The following is a 16,933-nucleotide window of genomic DNA, read 5'->3' as shown; positions in this document are numbered from 1 at the left end:
TTGTACTAACCTTGTACTCTATAAGAAACTTCAAGAAACTTCCCTTTTAGTTTCTTCTGAAGTCATCAGCAGTTTATCTGTTCATGGAGAGTCCAGCTGTGTTCCTGCTCTCACAAATAAGTGGTGGAATTTAAGAAAGCAGGAACAGCTACTCTATTTTTGCAACTTGCTCTTTTTATTTTTATTCTACTGTAGATGTGTCAGAAGATGCGCTCTTTTAAAGTTTTTTCCTGTGATACTGTCTCACATATCACTGGGAGTGATTGGGTATCAGTACTTCGAGTCTGCTACATTGTACACTTTTTTTAACCTTTCACAGTCGAAATACCCCCAAGGATGAGAAGTAGGGGGAGGATAGAGATAGGGTAGGTGTTACAGTATATTTGTATTTTCAAATATACTGTATCTTGAGTGTTGTTTTTCGCCTGTGATATCCAAAGAGATGGACTGTAATTTAGAGGTATCAGAAGGTGCTTATTCTGTTCTGAGAGTCATTTAACAAAGTGGTTTGTCAGTGCTGAATCTTTTCTTGTCTGTTAAACTCTTTCAGAGGTCAGACTTTGAGTAAAGCACAACAACCTCTAGCAGTATGCCTGGTTAAAAAAAATAATTTTGAACAGCTTTTTAAATGGAAATATTAAAACCATATGGTCACTGTAATAATCTATTTTTCCTTTTCACAATATGTATTATGAGAAATTAAGTAGCTCATGAAAAATTCGATGTATTTTTTTTTTATGTCTGCTTTTGCTTCTGTTTAATGTTCTTATTCTTAGTTGTTAATGTTAGAGCCCTCTGAGGCATATTATAGTTATTCTGCACTGTTAAGTGCTCTTGACTGTGATGTACCTTTCAAAATGACTTATGTTTCTAACCATGTGCTTTCACACCTATGTAAGTCAAAGCAATATCTTAAGTGTTGTCCTTTGTTTTGCCCTAATTTATGGAAGTTGGTTTCTCAGGTTGTTATTCTTCAGAGAGACTGTCTAGCAGATAATGGCACAAAATGTGTGTTTGTGTGGGGTGGGGAAAGACAAATGCTTAGTTTTTACCACTAAGAAACACTAAAAGAAAGTGTTGTTTCCCTTTTTTTTTTTTTAAGGGACTTTTGAAATGTTTTGGTCAGGGATTTTTTTAACAACATGGTAGAAACTTAAAACAGAAGGAGGTAAATTTAAGTCCTGATTAGGTTACAGCTAAACTTTGCACACAAGTTGACTGCAATCAATTATGAATTTGGGTGACCTTTAAATTTACAAATTCAGGAGCTGACTAGGAATCTAGCTACTAAAAACAGAGCAGTTCCTTTGCTGAAGACCCAGTATAGATTTATGTTTGATTTAAAGCTATTTACAACCTTCCTGATTCTTAGGGTGATGTCAGATATTTTGCCTTTCTTCCTGATCGAAAGACTGTGTGCCCCAGAAATTCTACTACTGTGCTGTTGGAAGATTAAATTATTCTGTCTAGATATCTTCAGCCTTCACCTAGGGTGAAACATAAGTAGAAGGTGGTGAAACATCTGTATCCATTTCTTTGCTAGTGCCCCACTGTTGTCTTTATTTCTTACAAGCAAATTTTTGAGAACCTCCTGTCATCTTGCATGTTGTAAATGAAATTAGAGATGCTAAACTGGAGACCAATATAAATTCCAAATAGATCTCTTTCCTTGTCTCAGCAATTATATATTTTCTTTTTTTTTTTTGAGGTAAAAAAGTAATTACTCTTTAGAAAAAAATACAGTGTAATCTTCAGTATTAAGAATTAACAGAAGACTAATAATAATGGAGGATTGCATCTCACCAGTGTGAGAACACTTTCTTTTTTTTTTCCTTTTTTCTTTTTTTTTTGGGATGTGATAACAAACCCAAGGCAGCCTCCACAGGTTTGGCTGCAGGTAACTGTTTAATGTGCAATTATTTCCATTATTCTTGTCTCTAACAGCTGTTTTTAAATGCTAACAATAAAGTCGCAGACAAGAGTGAGAAAGACCTTACCAACAAATTACTGACAGAAATGAATGAGGACCAGGTACCTACCTAAACTGTATTTTGCTTCAATCAAAGTCAAGCCACAATCACAGGAAAATTGATTCCTGTACTTCACCTTAACCATCCTATTTAAGCCTTCTGCAGCAAGCTGAACTTGTGTTGCTGCACACATCAGTATTTCCTGTCTCTCAGAAAATGGTTTTTCTGAATAACAGATTGAATTCAATCTATGTTTTATTCATCTACTTCAAATTGCAGATATTTGCAATAGACTGGGCCTCAATTGTGCTTCTTTTAAGGAAAAGGTGAAGTACATGAATGGAATCCAAATAAATTCTCTCAATCTGGTGGTGATTTTTTTTCCCCTCGTTTTCTTCTTTTTTGCTTCTTTGTCTCAGCACTGCTGTGTTTTGGATTCTGGGGCCTTGTTTGTGAATCTCAATGGTTGTGTTTGGTGTCCTGATTCTTTGCTTGTCATCAAGAACAGATGTTCACAAAACAATGGACAGGCTGAATCAGGGAGGTAGGAATAGCCTGTTGTTTTACTTTTCCCAAATATTATGGAAAGTTTCAAATGCAAATTGTTGTATTAATTTTATAGTAGAATTATTTGTTCTGATTAAAACTGTAAAGAAATGCTAAATACAGGGGATGGTAATCTACAAATTGTGATTTTTAACTAATAGCTTTGGCTTTTTTGGACGCAGCACAACGCTCTAACCGCATCTAAATGTTTCTTCACATCTAACATGGTCTTCTAATTCTTGACATTTGATTTTCAAAATATGTCTGAGATGCATATAATGCTCCAGAGATGATGAAAACAGTACATTTGTTTGTACAGTGTTGCTAATTAGGCTTACAGATGGATGCAAAATAGTGCTCCAACATTTTTGTTCTTAAAACCACCATAGAAAAATCAATATAGACAAGAATTACAGAAAAAAACCTCAAAGGATTGCTTAAATTGGAGAGAGAGAGGTGTTGATCAGTGCGATGAGACTATGGGTGAGGTAGCCACCTAACTGTGCCTGTGTGACTTATCTCTTATAATTTGTGTGTTTGTGTGCTGCATTGGTGTGTAGGGCCTTGGATGGAAAAGAAGACACTTTATATGAACTGCAGGTGCCTGATTGTCCAGCAGCACACACACACATACTGCAAGAGATTTCCTAATTGTTTTCCTCCCTCCCTCTTGAGGTTGTCCATTAGGCGCATGAGGAAAACTTGTTTGTCCATCAGAATATTTGAAGTGCAGCGTGTGTTGTGAATGCTTCTCTCCTCTTGAAGTATGTGAATAGTTGTCTACTGTGGTGTAATTCCTTGTAGGCTGTGGAGTTATGAAATCTTGACTGGTGGGGAGATGATCTTTGAAGCATGTTGCCAAACTCTTGGTTTCCCTCCTGGCAGGAGGGCACAGTACACATTTTGGAGCTCAACCGTCTTTGGACATTTGTTTATGACTTCTGTACCTGCTACTTTCAGGTGTTTCAGGGACACCTGGACTCCTTGGCAGTATCAACCATTCAAGCCCTCACAGCAGTAATGCACAAGTCTCCAGCTGCAAAGGTAACAGTATATATGCAGAGGTCTATTTACAATAGGCTTCTTGATCTTTTTTCCACTTAGTGTTTTTATCACAGTATCTTGATGGATCTTCCTAATGAAGATGAGCAGATTGTGGTCCCACATTGATGACAGATAGCTGATTAGAATTCCTTATCCCTTTATGTGTGTCTAGTGGCTGAACACTGAGTCATCTTTCTTTCAAAACTGGAAGATCAGAGTATAATAGCAGTTGGAACTTTGTAAAGGAAGTACATTGTTACTTGTCCCATGACTATGTGGGGTAGACTTAGTGGGTATTTGCAGGAATTTTCGGGCAGGAGTTTGTGTTGTAGTTTTATCATGGTTTTAAACTAACCTAGGACAGTATTGCTTTCCAAATGGTGGTCTTGCCATTCCCCTGCCCTTCCTTGGTAGTTACTCTTGTGGTTTGATAAATGGATAGGTTGTGATTAGTTTGTGATTCTGACTGGAGGCTAAACCCATGGAAAAGTAGTGTATTTATTCCTGGATTGCTGAGTTCATTAGATTCTAGCCTTGGTTAAATGATTCCCTGGTCTTGGCACAGGGAAAGGGATGTGGCTGCACAGCAGAGTCTAAAGGAAGAGTGGGAGTCATCTGATTTTATTGCTAGTTGCGGTACAGCCTGAGGGAAAAACAGCAGGGTCAGTTATGCTCCTCCAGAACCTTATTCAGGGTGCTTATTTCTCCACTGACTCTGGAAAGCCTGAAAAGAGTTATATGTTGGAGATGAGAACTGCTGGGATTCACAGAGGGTCAACAGAGTTTTCAGTTGTACTTCTGCTGCAACATACATTTTTCTTTTTTCTTTCTATAGTTATCTAAGCAATCACCTCACTTCTGCTGATAGATTTATTCTTTTTAAAAAAATAAAATTAATTTCAGTGCAGAATACAACCAGGAGAAGAGTATCCATTCCATATGATGTGTTGACTGTTTATTAATTAAACCATAAATGGATGCTACATCTTGAACTTCACTGGCTGATTTAATATTTTTCTCTTGATGTCGAAATCAATTAGTTTTCAGAAAAACTTCCTTGGAACACTTTTCTAATTTTTTTAAGTGTTTAGGATGGGTAGTTTTTAATCAGCTGGTCTAGGAGAATCTTTCACTGAAAGATTAATATTTGAATACTTCTAATTCTTAACGTAAACATTTCATGCTATAGTTTGCACTAAAAAACAAAGCTATTAGTTCTTTGTGATAGTTTTAACATTTGGATTATACTGAAGCAATTATATTTTTGTATAGGTAATTACTAAAATATTACTTTGAACTTTTATTTGTTTATCTGTGTGCTGCAGTGAGATCCTTCTCATCTATAGCATTCTAGAGACAGTACAATGGATGTGTTATCAAAAAGAGATTTCTAACCTGTACAACATTTTTATAGCATTCTAGTTATTATGTGTCTAATATTTTGTTAAATTAGAACCTACTGCAGTAGGCGAGCAATTTTTGTCCATTTTATTTGTTAGTGAGACTGGGATTTTTATCCTCAGGAAGTCTTCAAGGAGAGGATTGGCTATGCACACATATATGAGGTACTAAAATCACTGGGTCAACCCTCGCGGGAATTGCTGGAAGAACTCATGAATATGGTGAGATGTCCTTGCTTTGAATGCAAAAACGTTTACGTCCTTCAAAATTACTTCTAGCCCTATTTTATTGTTATTTCACATCTGAGTTCTCTGCTGTTTTTCAGGCTGTTGAAGGTGACCACATGGCTGTTGGGATACTAGGCATTAGTAATGTCCAACCCTTATTGCTGCTTATCCAGTGGCTTCCAGAACTCGAATCACATGAGCTGCAGATTTTCATCTCAAATTGGTTGAGGCGAATCTGCTGTATTAACAGACAGAGTCGTGCCACATGTGTCAATGCAAACATGGTCATCCGGATCATTGAGACACTCAACTCCCACTCCGCCCTCCACTGTACTTGTGCAGAGAACCTGATTGCCCTTCTGGGCTCTTTGGGGAGCCAGTCAATGGGCTCAGAAGAACTGCTTCAACTGATCCGGCTCCTGAGGACTGAGGAGCCCAAAGGAGCTCACCCTTATGTGGTTCCAGTGATGCGAGCCATCCTGGCCATGGCCCGGAAGCAGGGCATGGCCAGTGCCTTGCAGTACTTCAACTTGCACCACAGCATGGCCGGGATCGCTGTGCCAGCAATCCATCGGTGGCCGGGCTCTGCGTTTTCTTTCAACGCGTGGCTCTGCCTTGACCAGGACCGGGTGGACCCCAGCACGACCAGCAAAAGTGGCAAGAGGAAGCAACTCTATAGGTAATAGTTACTATAATTACTTCAGCAGCACAAATCTAGGTCATCTGTTCCCCATGGCATATGGTGCCTTGTGACATGTGGCGCTTCTGCTTATCTTCATAGAGTGCAGTACATAATGCTTAGTCTGCGAAAGGGAGCGGTTTTATCTGTCACCAGAGCCAGGTTATGTTAAAGAAATAAACATGTAGTTTCTCTGTTATAATGTTTTATTGTCTACAGTTCAATATCCATAACTTCAAATTGTGTTAAGGTTCACTACTTAAACAAAACAACATTAAAAAACAAAAACCAACCCCCCAAAAAACCCACCCCAATGAACTCTATTTTTTGTATAAGAACACAGTGAAAAGGATAACTTCATAGTGCTTAAATAGTGGCTGTTGACGTGAATGGTTCTGATATAATTTAACTTTCTGGCTACTAACATTCAGCAGTAAACAGAATGTCTTCTGTTTGTTTTCTTTTTTTTCATAACAAGAGTAACAGCCAGTCACATAGTAAATATTGGACCAACAACAAATTACTTAAATTGATTCTCTCCTTAATGAAAGTAGTGTTAGGTGGTAGTTTTGATGAAGCAAGTCCTTGATTGTCTGTTTTGTTCTCTTTCTATAGCTTTTTTACAGGAAGTGGTATGGGGTTTGAAGCCTTTATTACATGCTCTGGGGTATTGGTGGTTGCAGTTTGCACAAAGAGGGAATATGCAACAGTGATGCTGCCTGACCATTGTTTTTTTGACTCTCTCTGGGTAAGATTTGATACTGACAAACACTGTGTTTAGGATAGTACTGTTAACTCAGAAGTCCAAGTTCTATTTTTTGGTTATTTTACAAATATATATCTCAATAATTCATTGCATAAGAACAGATTTAATTTCAAATAATGCAAGTAATTTTCATGTAGATGAATCGTGAAGGAACTAACTTATGCTTGTGTTACTAGGCACTTTTTATTATTAAGCTGGTTACAGCATTAGAGGTGTTTTTATATTAAATTATAATAAGCATAGGTGGCAGTGGTGCTATGTGAATACATAAACTGTCCTACTGTGTTTCTCATGTACCCTTTTCTATTCCCATACTTTAAGTCTGATGTACATTATTGTGGAAGAGCTATATCTCTTTTCCCTTCAAAAAACTCACTCTTCTCTTACATGTAGACATGTTTACTACTTTTAAATGGAAGAAGCCAATAGGTGGGTCTTATCTTCTAGTTCATGCTTTGGATTTATTTTCTTAAGTGGTTTCCGCCCCAGACTAGTAGAGATGAAGTTAAATAGTTCCATATAGTCATTTCCCTGTTTTTAATAATGACTTAATTATTTTATATTGCTTAACCAGCACAACATAACTATTGTTCATGTACCTGGAAAGAGACCCTTTGGTCAGAGCCTTGTGTATATCTACGTCAATGGACAGCAGAAGGTCTCTGCCCCACTTCGATTCCCTGCTATGAATGAAGTAAGTTCCCTTCTGAGTCATACCCTTGTTGGGCTGAGCTTAAAAATGAGAGTAAATGTAGTTTTCCTTGGAAGATAAAACTCTGGATTTTGGTCTATCTGTAGAATAAGCGCTGTAAACATCAAGGTAACTAAAAGTGAGGCAATTAAGCTTACCATGAGAGCATCTGTTTTAGTGGAATAACTGATAGGAGAAATGTACAGTAGCAGGTACACTGGGCTAGTATTTTGGAATATAATCCAGAAAAGGAGTGTTTACGAGGATATCTGGAGCACCATCCTTCCTCTCTGTGCTCCTGCCAGAGGTCACACAACAGTTGGAGTAATCAAATTACTCTTACTTGGAGAAAGGGCATTTTCTGCTGTTGTGAAAAGTGGATGCTCTTTTTCTTTTTTTTGCCTAACGTTTTTCAGGGCTTGCCAGAACTTGTTGCTCTTGGTTTAATTTATTTAGTTCAGAATTGCTAGATATAGTCTTCAGATTTAGAGTGTAGATTTACACTATGTGTTTCATTTTCTTTCTTCCATGTGTGACTCTCCAGTCTTTTACTTCTTGCTGCATTGGTTCAGCTGGTCAAAGAACAACAACTCCTCCTCCATCTCAGATACCAGATCCGCCTTTTTCCTCCCCAGTTATGCCCCATCGGACATCACTTGGGGGCATTCTCTCTACAGGAGGTTGGGGTGGGGTGCTTGGAAAACCAGAGCTCATCACCAAGATGATCTCAGCAGGGACTCAGGACAGTGAATGGGGGTGTCCAACATCTTTGGAGGGCCAACTTGGATCTGTTATCGTCTTTCATGAAGCACTGCAACCTTCTCAGGTGAAAGCATTGTATTTAGCAGGTAAGTGGTGATTGTAGTGGCTTAGTGGAATAAAAGGAATGAGTTACGAACAAGACCCCATTGAGCTTTGCTCTATACAGACACATAACGAAGAACTTACAGTCTAGAAACTTTATAAAAAATAAATTTAAAATTTAATGATAAATATTGTATAAAGTTTGATTTAAAAATGTTATGTTTGCATAAGCTCATCTATTTATCATATGTACAGACCTGCCAAAATCAGGATGTTAGGTAGTATTTTCACTTGTAAGTTCTTAATTTTTGCTGCTGTTTGCCTACATGTAAATTTACAGTTGAGACGCCTTTAAAATACTGCCCTTGCTATGATAGGCTACTTTAAAGTGATTTATACTTGAGGATGTTTCCATAAGAATCAATTATTAAGTGGTCATTTAAAAAAAAATACTCTGAAAGTTATGTCATACAGTTCAAAGTGTTAAGGTATTAAGTTCATAATGACTTGAGGTTGTTAGAGATTAGCATTAAAACATTGTATCATATCAAGGAAATATTTTGTATTGCTAAACAAAACGATCTTGAGGGTTACTCATTTTTGGCATCTGGGCTTGATGACAGTGTTTAGTGACAAATATGAGATAGGTAATTGTAAAAATAAACATTAGAGCTGTTTGAATGTATAAACCCTCCTGTTTTTCATTGTGTAGTTTAGCTTTTCATGAAGAATGTAATTCTTTTTAAGCAGACCTTATGAAATAAATTATTTAAGTCATAGAGACTCCTTCAAAGCATGTCTCAGATGTGGTTCAGACTGTCTTATTTGTTGTTGCAACAAATTGTAGCAGTATAAAATTTGTAAAGAGCAACATTAGTATCCAGTGGACTCTTGAATATATGTATTATAAATATATAATTGTGTATATATAATTTATTATAGGTCCAAACTGTTTAACTCCGTGGAAGTCTCAAGAGACTGATGTAGCAGATCTCCCCAGTAAGGTGCTGCTTCATTATACACCAAAGGTATGAAACAGTGCATAACTTCTCTTTGATTTCACAGTGTGGATTACTTTTGGAATATGTTCTCTAGATGGTCTTTGTTTTGCTATTGCCGTTTCATAGAACAGATGAGTGTGTCATCTTTACATTGTGGTTATTATGGCAAGATAAGGAGCTGTGAGAGCTTTCTTAAACTGTAATCTTCTGCAGACATAGTAGGTTTTGTCCATCTTTGGCAAAAGGACAGAATTATCTTGTACAGCAGTGAATGTCAAGTCTCAGATGACATATATGATGTTCTAAGGATTTCACATGGTTTAAATACTTTAATATCAGCACATTGGCACTAACTTCCTGAAACACATTAACCATCACACTGAAATGTTATGTGTTCAAGAATCTGTAACTTGTTTCCTAAAAGATACCATAGCTGCTTTGTTTGTTTAACAGGCCTGCAGAAGCCCAATTTGTCTTGATCTGTCTGCAAACCTTTTACATGGAAGACTAACTGGAAACAAAGTTGTGAACTGGGACATCAAGGTAAAGGCATTCTGAAGAAGCAGAACCTGATGTAAACAAACCAGTGGTTGTGTGCATTCACCTGACTTTTGGAATGCTGGAAATTATTAGCATAATGCAAATTATATTTAGCAGATACAGCATGTTTTTATAATGAGAATTAATGAGATAATGCTGTAGCTGGAGTAGTGTTGCATTTACGTTGCATTTATTGAGAACATACAAGGGCCACTGTTTTTACTGTCATAGTGTATGAAGGTGTTTTGTGATAACTGAGTAGTCTTCATAATCATGTTGAATGCATGTAGTGTATTACAAGCATTTTGTCATCTCTAGGAAATTTTGTGATTTTTTTTTTTCTTGTAATCTTAAACTCTGAATGAGATTAAGATTAGTAGGGTTAAGTTAACACTTGTGACTTGTCAGTAGAATACTGCATTTTTTTATCTTGAGGAATAATTTACAAACAAATAAATATGAACTGGTTTTTTTTGACATTGAACAATCAATTGTACTAGAAAACTAAGTAATAAGGAAATATTCTTAGAACAACGCTATGCATATGCACTGTGCATGTCTCCACAATCACTTATGGACACTAATGTTAAGAAAATTCAGACACTTGATAGTTAATTTTGCTATGATATGAGTAGTTTGAAAATACTGCCATTTGTCCTCTTTACCCAGTAGTGGGAGAAAGGAGGGATGAGAAGTGTTTATATCTCTAGCTTTATGGAAAAGCATACTGTAAGAACAAGTCTTAGCAGAATCATTCATTAACAAACATGATGGGGTTTTGCACCATCTTGAGGAGGACTAGAGAGGAAAAACCACAAGAGCTGATCAGGAGCTCATGAGGAGATAGGTACAGCCTAGAAGGAGCTACAGCTACTGCTGTCCTGTGATTCAGGCAGGTTTCTGTTTACCAACTTTGATTTCTTTTTCCAAAATTCACAGGTCTGTGGTGCCTTTTGTTTTGCACAACAAACACAGAAATCTTCACCCATGAGATAAATTTTGCAGATTTAAAAACATCATTTTAATTTCACTATTCAATTTGTTTAACCTCACCTTAATAAATATGGACTGGAGAAAGGGCATAATAAAGACACATGGAGTAGAGTTACAACTGAAAAAGCAGACAACAGTGAGGAGGAAAGGGGTGAATTTTTCCACTTGTCCCCAACATTTCTGTCTGGGAAGGGAGAGTGATATCCCTCCCATGTTACTAGACTGGCATAGAGGATGTTGGGGCTTTTTGACTGTTAAAATTTTACTCCGCAGTAGTTTTCATTGGACTAAACTGGGACTAAATGATTAGGCATCTCTGACTAGCTTGCTGACACCTACATTTTGAATTGAAGTGGTGGTGAATCACTTCTAGAAATCTTATGATTTGAATATGTTACACCTTACCACAAGAGGCATTGTTCGAATCACAGAATTAGTTAGGTTGGAAAAAACATCTGAGATCAACTCCAACCTATGACCAAACACCACCACGTCAAAGTGCCACGTCCACTCTTTACTTAAACACCTCCAGGCACAGTCTTGTGCTATCCCTGCTTGTGAGGAGGAGGGGGAAAAAGGGGTCTTAGGAGACTTGAATTTTAAGGAGAGGCTTAGAATTGACTTATGTGTAAAGTTATTTTAAAAAAACAAAATTAAATTTTATTATTTTTTAACTACTTGAAGTTGAAATCTTGCAGGAATATGATTAAAGCAGATGTGTATAATCTTACAGGCTTTTCTTACTGCTTACTGCAAGTAACTTAGAAATCAGAAAATATATTTTTTCTATTTTTCAAATATATTTAACAGAAGATTCTTTCTGAGATTTGTATCCTTCAGTTTCCCCTGTTTATATGGGGAGAGGAGGAAGGAAATGTAAAAATACACTTTCAAAACAAGAACTGACAGGAAGGCTCATGTGTAATTGTGATGGCTAAAACCTGGGCAACTCTGTTGTTAACCTGTGAGACATTCGGATTGATTTGTGACAGTGTAAGGTTTCCTGTATTTGGAGTAAATTTTTGCTATGTAGTTTAGGAGATTTCATTTATGGTGATGTTTTTTCTCCCTTTTCTCTTGATTTAGGATATGATCAACTGTATTGGTGGAATAAATGTGCTGTTTCCATTGCTGGAGCAGATTGGCTTTCTTGGTGGACAGATGCCTGAGAAATCTGAGGGGGAAACTTTACCTCCAGAACTAGTAACTCCAGTAGAGGGAGACTGGGTGGTGTTCTCATCCACAAAGGCATCAGGTAGGAAAGTGCAGTTGAACTGAAATAATTTTTAAGCTTGATTTAAAAGTCTTTTTGTGAATGACAGAAGGCTGTTTATTAAGTGCTGGATTTTCCAGAGTATCTATATGAAGCTAAAAAGGCTCTTTCTGTTCCTAGATATCTGACATGGAGACTGAATACCAGGAATTCAGCACTATGTAAAAATAATATAATATATTTCAAGTATAGCTATATTTAATAGCATTCTTTTTCTTTTCATGATTTACTATTACATTGCTGTAAAAGTATGCAGTTTTTTAATTTCTGTTCTGATTATTTTGAGAAATTATGTGTGATGTAAAACCTACTAATATCGATAGGAGAAGCTTTCCTACAACTTAAGTGCTGGGTCACACAGCAACATGAGAACAGTACTATTTAGCCTTTAGCCAAATTTATTTTCTTAGTAAAATGTTCAGGCTCCTATCTCTTCCATTTGACACAGTCAAATTTTAGTATTAAAATTAAAAGAAATTGAAAGGAAGGCTTAAGAATAGATTTTTTCTAACTTTGCTAATATTGAAGCTTAACTTTGACCTTAACAGAAACCAGGGCGATATCAGACCTTGCAAGGGAAAACAGCTTTTTCTGGTTGTTGTTGCTGTTTCAAATATGATATGGTGAAGTAAAAAAAAAATAGATCTTTTTCTCTCTAATTTTTTTGCATACCATGGCTAGAAAGTGTCAGTTTGCAACTACAGAGGGGAAAATAACTTCAGCCATGTGTAAAAGATTGAAACAAAGAAGCTTGTAACCTGTAGCCACGGGTGAAGCAGCTGAAATGAGTACTGGGATCAGTTTGTTCTGGAGAGGCATGGAATGACTGTGATTCTGCGTGGGAAAAATCTAAAGACAGTCCACGGCTAAGGAACAAACAGAAAAGGAGTTGAGAAGTTGAGGAAATAGTGAGGAATATAAACACTTGATTTTACTGTTTCCCCTCTACTTTTATACAGTGATCCAATGATAAACCATAAGACTTCTGCTACCATTGTTCTGTTTTGCAGAAGCACGTCTGGAGAAGAACATAGTTGCAACTTTCATCTTGATGATAAAACACTTTATTCAGAGACATCATGTTAATCAAGAAAATCTCATTCACTCCCATGGAGTTGCCACCCTAGGTGCCTTGTTACAGAAGGTGAGAAATTGAAACATCCTTTAGTAATGAATGTCATGGATGAGGTCCTGGTTACTTTGAAACATAGCCAGGATGCAAGGGTCTTCAGAGGTTCCTTAGCAAATGCTCTTCTTTCTTGTGTTTCTGAAACAAAAAAAGTGTGAGAAGTTGGTCTTGATCTGCAAAGTGAAATCCAGTGTTTTGTCTTTTTAGCATCTTCTGCTTTTTTTGATATAGATACTGCATTTTATGGTTATTCAAACTAGACTAATTTTGTTTCTTGTATTGTTTTAATGGAAGCAGATGTTGCTGTAGAAGATAAACTTTATTTTTTTTAAACAAAAATCTTATTAGGACATTCAATATTTTGAGTGCTAATGCTTGTTGTCATTTTGCAAGGTGCCAAGCATCTTAATGGATGTGAATGTACTGATGGCTGTACAGTTGTTGATAGAACAAGTCTCAGTAGAAAAGAACATGCAGCTTTTGCAACAGATGTATCAACACTTACTTTTTGACTTCAGTATTTGGAACAGTGGTGACTTCCCCTTCAGAATTGGTGAGCTCTTGGACTTGGGCAACTGTGCGAAGGCACAGTATTCTTCACTTGACACAAATCTTTATCTAGGTTCTAAAAGAAAACTTTATATTGTAGGACATATACAATATCTTTCTACAATCATCAAAGACAGTAGAAGACTCTTCAGAAAGAAGTATGGTGTGCAGTTTCTTCTAGACACACTCAGGATTTATTATGGGTATGTGGTTTACTACTTCTGACTCCTCCTCATTTATTGTATGTGGCTGTTATTTTTTTCCCTATCATCCTAGTAAGAATTAATAAATAAAACTGAAAGTTGGCTTTTAGTAGTTGATTTAATTTACAAAATTGCATTAAATTTTTTCCCCGTTTGACTTCCTACTTTTCCTTGACTTGAATTTTTGTGTTAAGATTAATAAAATTTATGTCAGTGACACTAAAAGCACTTGTAAGAGTCATTAAAATTACTAAACTGTAGAACTTGGTTTCAACAATGCAAATTAATTCATAGATTGTTGCCGTTATAAAAAGGGAGGGTGTTTCTCATTTTAAGTTCTTTTATATACTCGTAGAATTTGAAGTAGGACTTTAGGAATTTTAAATTTTAGCTTTCAGTATTGATGATCTCTTTCTGCTTATGCATATAGTTATGTCCTTGAGGAAGATTGGCTAGAGACTCTGCTTTTTTCTTTAGAGGGGGAGAAGGGGGGAACCTGAAATCCTGACCTATGTACAAATCAGTACAAGTCTACATTTCAGGGCTTTTATGGACTTGCTAAGTCTGATCTGCTTATTCAGTTGCTTGACTTCAGTAAAATTTGAAAACTCGTCCATGATGCCAGGCTAGATGAAAAATTACAAAACTAGCTCATTAAAATTGCTGTTAATGAGTCATGAAGAACTTCCTGAGATTGCCTTTCTGGTCTGTTGGTGCACAGGAGTGGTTGTAAAGACAGTGATTTGGCTCCCGATGACCTGAGAACAATACGGACATCCCTGTACGGACTGATCAAATATTTCCTGAGCAAAGGTGGAACACATGAAGAAATACAGAGCATTGTAGGGTACATAGCTGCCACCAGTGATGAGGAGCAGGTATCCAACATGGCATAAATTAAGAGTTTAAACTGTACACGTTTTGGTTTTACTTCTTGGTATTTAGAAATCTTGTCTTGTGTGTTTAAAAGAATGGGGAACAAAGAAGAAAAAGACCACAAGCAAAGTATTAATTGACGTATGGTTCTGTTTAGATATAGCTGAGGTACAATATGCCATTAGATAAGTTATCTAGTTTACAAAACCAAATGAACTGAACTTTACCTGATCAGTTGTAATGTAGTTTCTATTTTGTAGACATCAACAGCTCTTGAACTTGCTTTATAGCTCTACTTACTGTTTGATAAGGTGTTCTACATAGAGATAAAATGTTTTAAAAATTGTACAAATGCAGTAATATTGAGCAACAAAATTTCTATTTTATTAACCAGCAAAAGGTAAAACTTAAAAGCCAAGAAAATTTTCCTAAGACAGAGCATGAAGTCTGAATGAACTGTGGATTTATTTAGTTGTCTTCATTTTGTAGCTCTGTGGAATTTTGGATGTCCTCTTCAGCCTACTTCATTCCAGTCCAACTCCAGACCAGCTTTTTTTATTGCTTTTTGAACCAGGGAATGCTGATATTCTTTATGCTCTGTTATTGCATCAAAGATACTCTGACAGGCTTAGAGAGCTTGTGTTCAAGGTAATGATTTGAATGTTACGTTCTTAAATTAATCAATTGAACATAAATTTGTATTTTTCAATGGTCTGACTGCAGAAATGGATGTAATTACAAAGGTACTAATCATCCAAGTTAAGTTTTTTCTTATCTCTTATGTTAGCTAGATGGTATTGTCACAAAAGAATTAGTGTTCTCTTGAAGTAAAGTATTGAGATCTATTAAAAAATGAAAAGAGTCCATGTTGTTTGAGTTAGCCTACAAAATAAACTTGAAAAGCTTTGGACCAGCCTATTGTATCACACAAAACTTTAGGAGGTCTGGATGTTTCTTTGTGTTTAATTTACATTTGTGTCTATTTTTTCTCGCAGATTGTGGAGGAGATGCTGAAATGTACCAAAGTTTATGAACGTAGTAAGCACCGTATGAGACTCAGAGAAGTGGGATACTCTGGACTGGGGCTGCTTCTGAATGAATCACCAGTTCCTGTTTCCCTTATTAAAAACCTTCTTAACCAAGTTCTTTTCGCAGGTAATTGGCAAGTGTTATGTCTAACGTCAGTATGCTCTTGCTGCTTAGAGGCAAACATACCTGTTTTTTGTTCAGGAAAACCAGAGCTGTTCTACTCAAAGTTCCCATTAGTCCCAGCTAATGTTTTCTTGTTTTCTTGAAGTTTGTTCCTTTTACTGTCCATGGATCTAGACATGACTTGAAAGGCAGTTTTTAATATTTAACTGTTACATTCTCTTGTGTGATATTGCTTATGTTATTTTTTTCTTTCTCTCCTACAGATCCTACTGTGAATTATAAAGATCTTATAGCTGTAGTGCATCTGGCTCACAGATCAGATATAAACGTGAGAGTGGTTATCTGTAGAAAGGTTAGTTGTCTTCTTTAGGACTGGAATATTTTCCTTTAAGCCCATAAACTGCACAGTGTGATAGCTAAATTATTTCTTTAAAACACAGTGGTGGTATTTGTTGCTACTGTTTTCTTTAGCAATGATTCATGTTAAAAACTAAGCCCATCTGTCACTTTCTGTTGAATTTTTTACATTCAAGTCCTTTTAAAGACCAAAACAAAAAGCGATGCCTCTATCATGATTTGCCAATAGCTTGTATTTGCTACAGGTTTGAGGTAGTAGGCTCCTTGAATTACTGAGTTTTCTCAAAGAATGCTTAACACCATGATCAAAGTTTTCTTTATATTCTTAATATGTTATTTTGATGGAGCATACTACGGATCAAAAAAGTAGTTGTAGATGCAGGGAAGAGATGGAGAAGAAGCAGTGACTTTTTCCTAAATTGAGCTCTCTCTGGCTTGTATCACTGGAATTAGTAGTATTGAATGTAGCTGTGAGGCACTGTATTATCTATTACGGTTTTGCAAAGTGAAAAAAGTGAAACTCTAATGTACACTATCAGTAAGATATTAATACTGTGGTTTTCTTAATTGTGTCTATTTAATAATCAAGCATATATACTATTTCAGAGTTTTATCTTTTTGTAGACTAGTGGCTGAATAGGATTATTTATTGTGATAACTGCCTTTTGCAAGAATTGTTGCAGGACAAATATGAGGACTTAGCAATATGCTTTGATAGCTTCTTTTCTCCCT

The 16,933-nt window shown here is 36.3% G+C and overlaps 1 protein-coding gene across 5 annotated transcripts in view; it reads left to right on the top strand.

Moving 5' to 3' along the window:
• NBEAL1 (neurobeachin like 1) overlaps positions 1–16,933 on the top strand; it is an 80,684-nt gene that overhangs the window by 34,003 nt on the left and 29,748 nt on the right. For 3 of the 5 annotated variants that reach the window (XR_003526602.1, XM_027636933.1, XM_027636932.1), the window contains exons 11-27: positions 1,945–2,031; positions 3,477–3,560; positions 5,084–5,182; positions 5,287–5,867; positions 6,483–6,615; positions 7,208–7,327; positions 7,869–8,172; positions 9,071–9,156; positions 9,583–9,672; positions 11,749–11,917; positions 12,946–13,079; positions 13,458–13,617; positions 13,714–13,816; positions 14,538–14,694; positions 15,182–15,340; positions 15,688–15,847; positions 16,108–16,196. Coding sequence is in view for 4 of the 5 variants with exons in the window: in XM_027636933.1 (XP_027492734.1) it covers positions 1,945–2,031; positions 3,477–3,560; positions 5,084–5,182; positions 5,287–5,867; positions 6,483–6,615; positions 7,208–7,327; positions 7,869–8,172; positions 9,071–9,156; positions 9,583–9,672; positions 11,749–11,917; positions 12,946–13,079; positions 13,458–13,617; positions 13,714–13,816; positions 14,538–14,694; positions 15,182–15,340; positions 15,688–15,847; positions 16,108–16,196 (2,715 nt within the window). In the remaining variant the exon portion in view is untranslated. Of the gene's footprint in view, positions 1–1,944; positions 2,032–2,451; positions 2,515–3,476; positions 3,561–5,083; positions 5,183–5,286; positions 5,868–6,482; positions 6,616–7,207; positions 7,328–7,868; positions 8,173–9,070; positions 9,157–9,582; positions 9,673–11,748; positions 11,918–12,945; positions 13,080–13,457; positions 13,618–13,713; positions 13,817–14,537; positions 14,695–15,181; positions 15,341–15,687; positions 15,848–16,107; positions 16,197–16,933 lie in introns of those variants that run through there. The other 2 variants (XM_027636935.1, XM_027636934.1) reach the window with 2 other exon arrangements.

Source organism: Corapipo altera, unplaced genomic scaffold, assembly GCF_003945725.1.
Source record: "Corapipo altera isolate COAL_440 unplaced genomic scaffold, ASM394572v1 45, whole genome shotgun sequence".
Classification (NCBI taxonomy): Eukaryota; Metazoa; Chordata; class Aves; order Passeriformes; family Pipridae; genus Corapipo; species Corapipo altera.
This window is presented reverse-complemented; position numbering and strand designations above follow the sequence as displayed.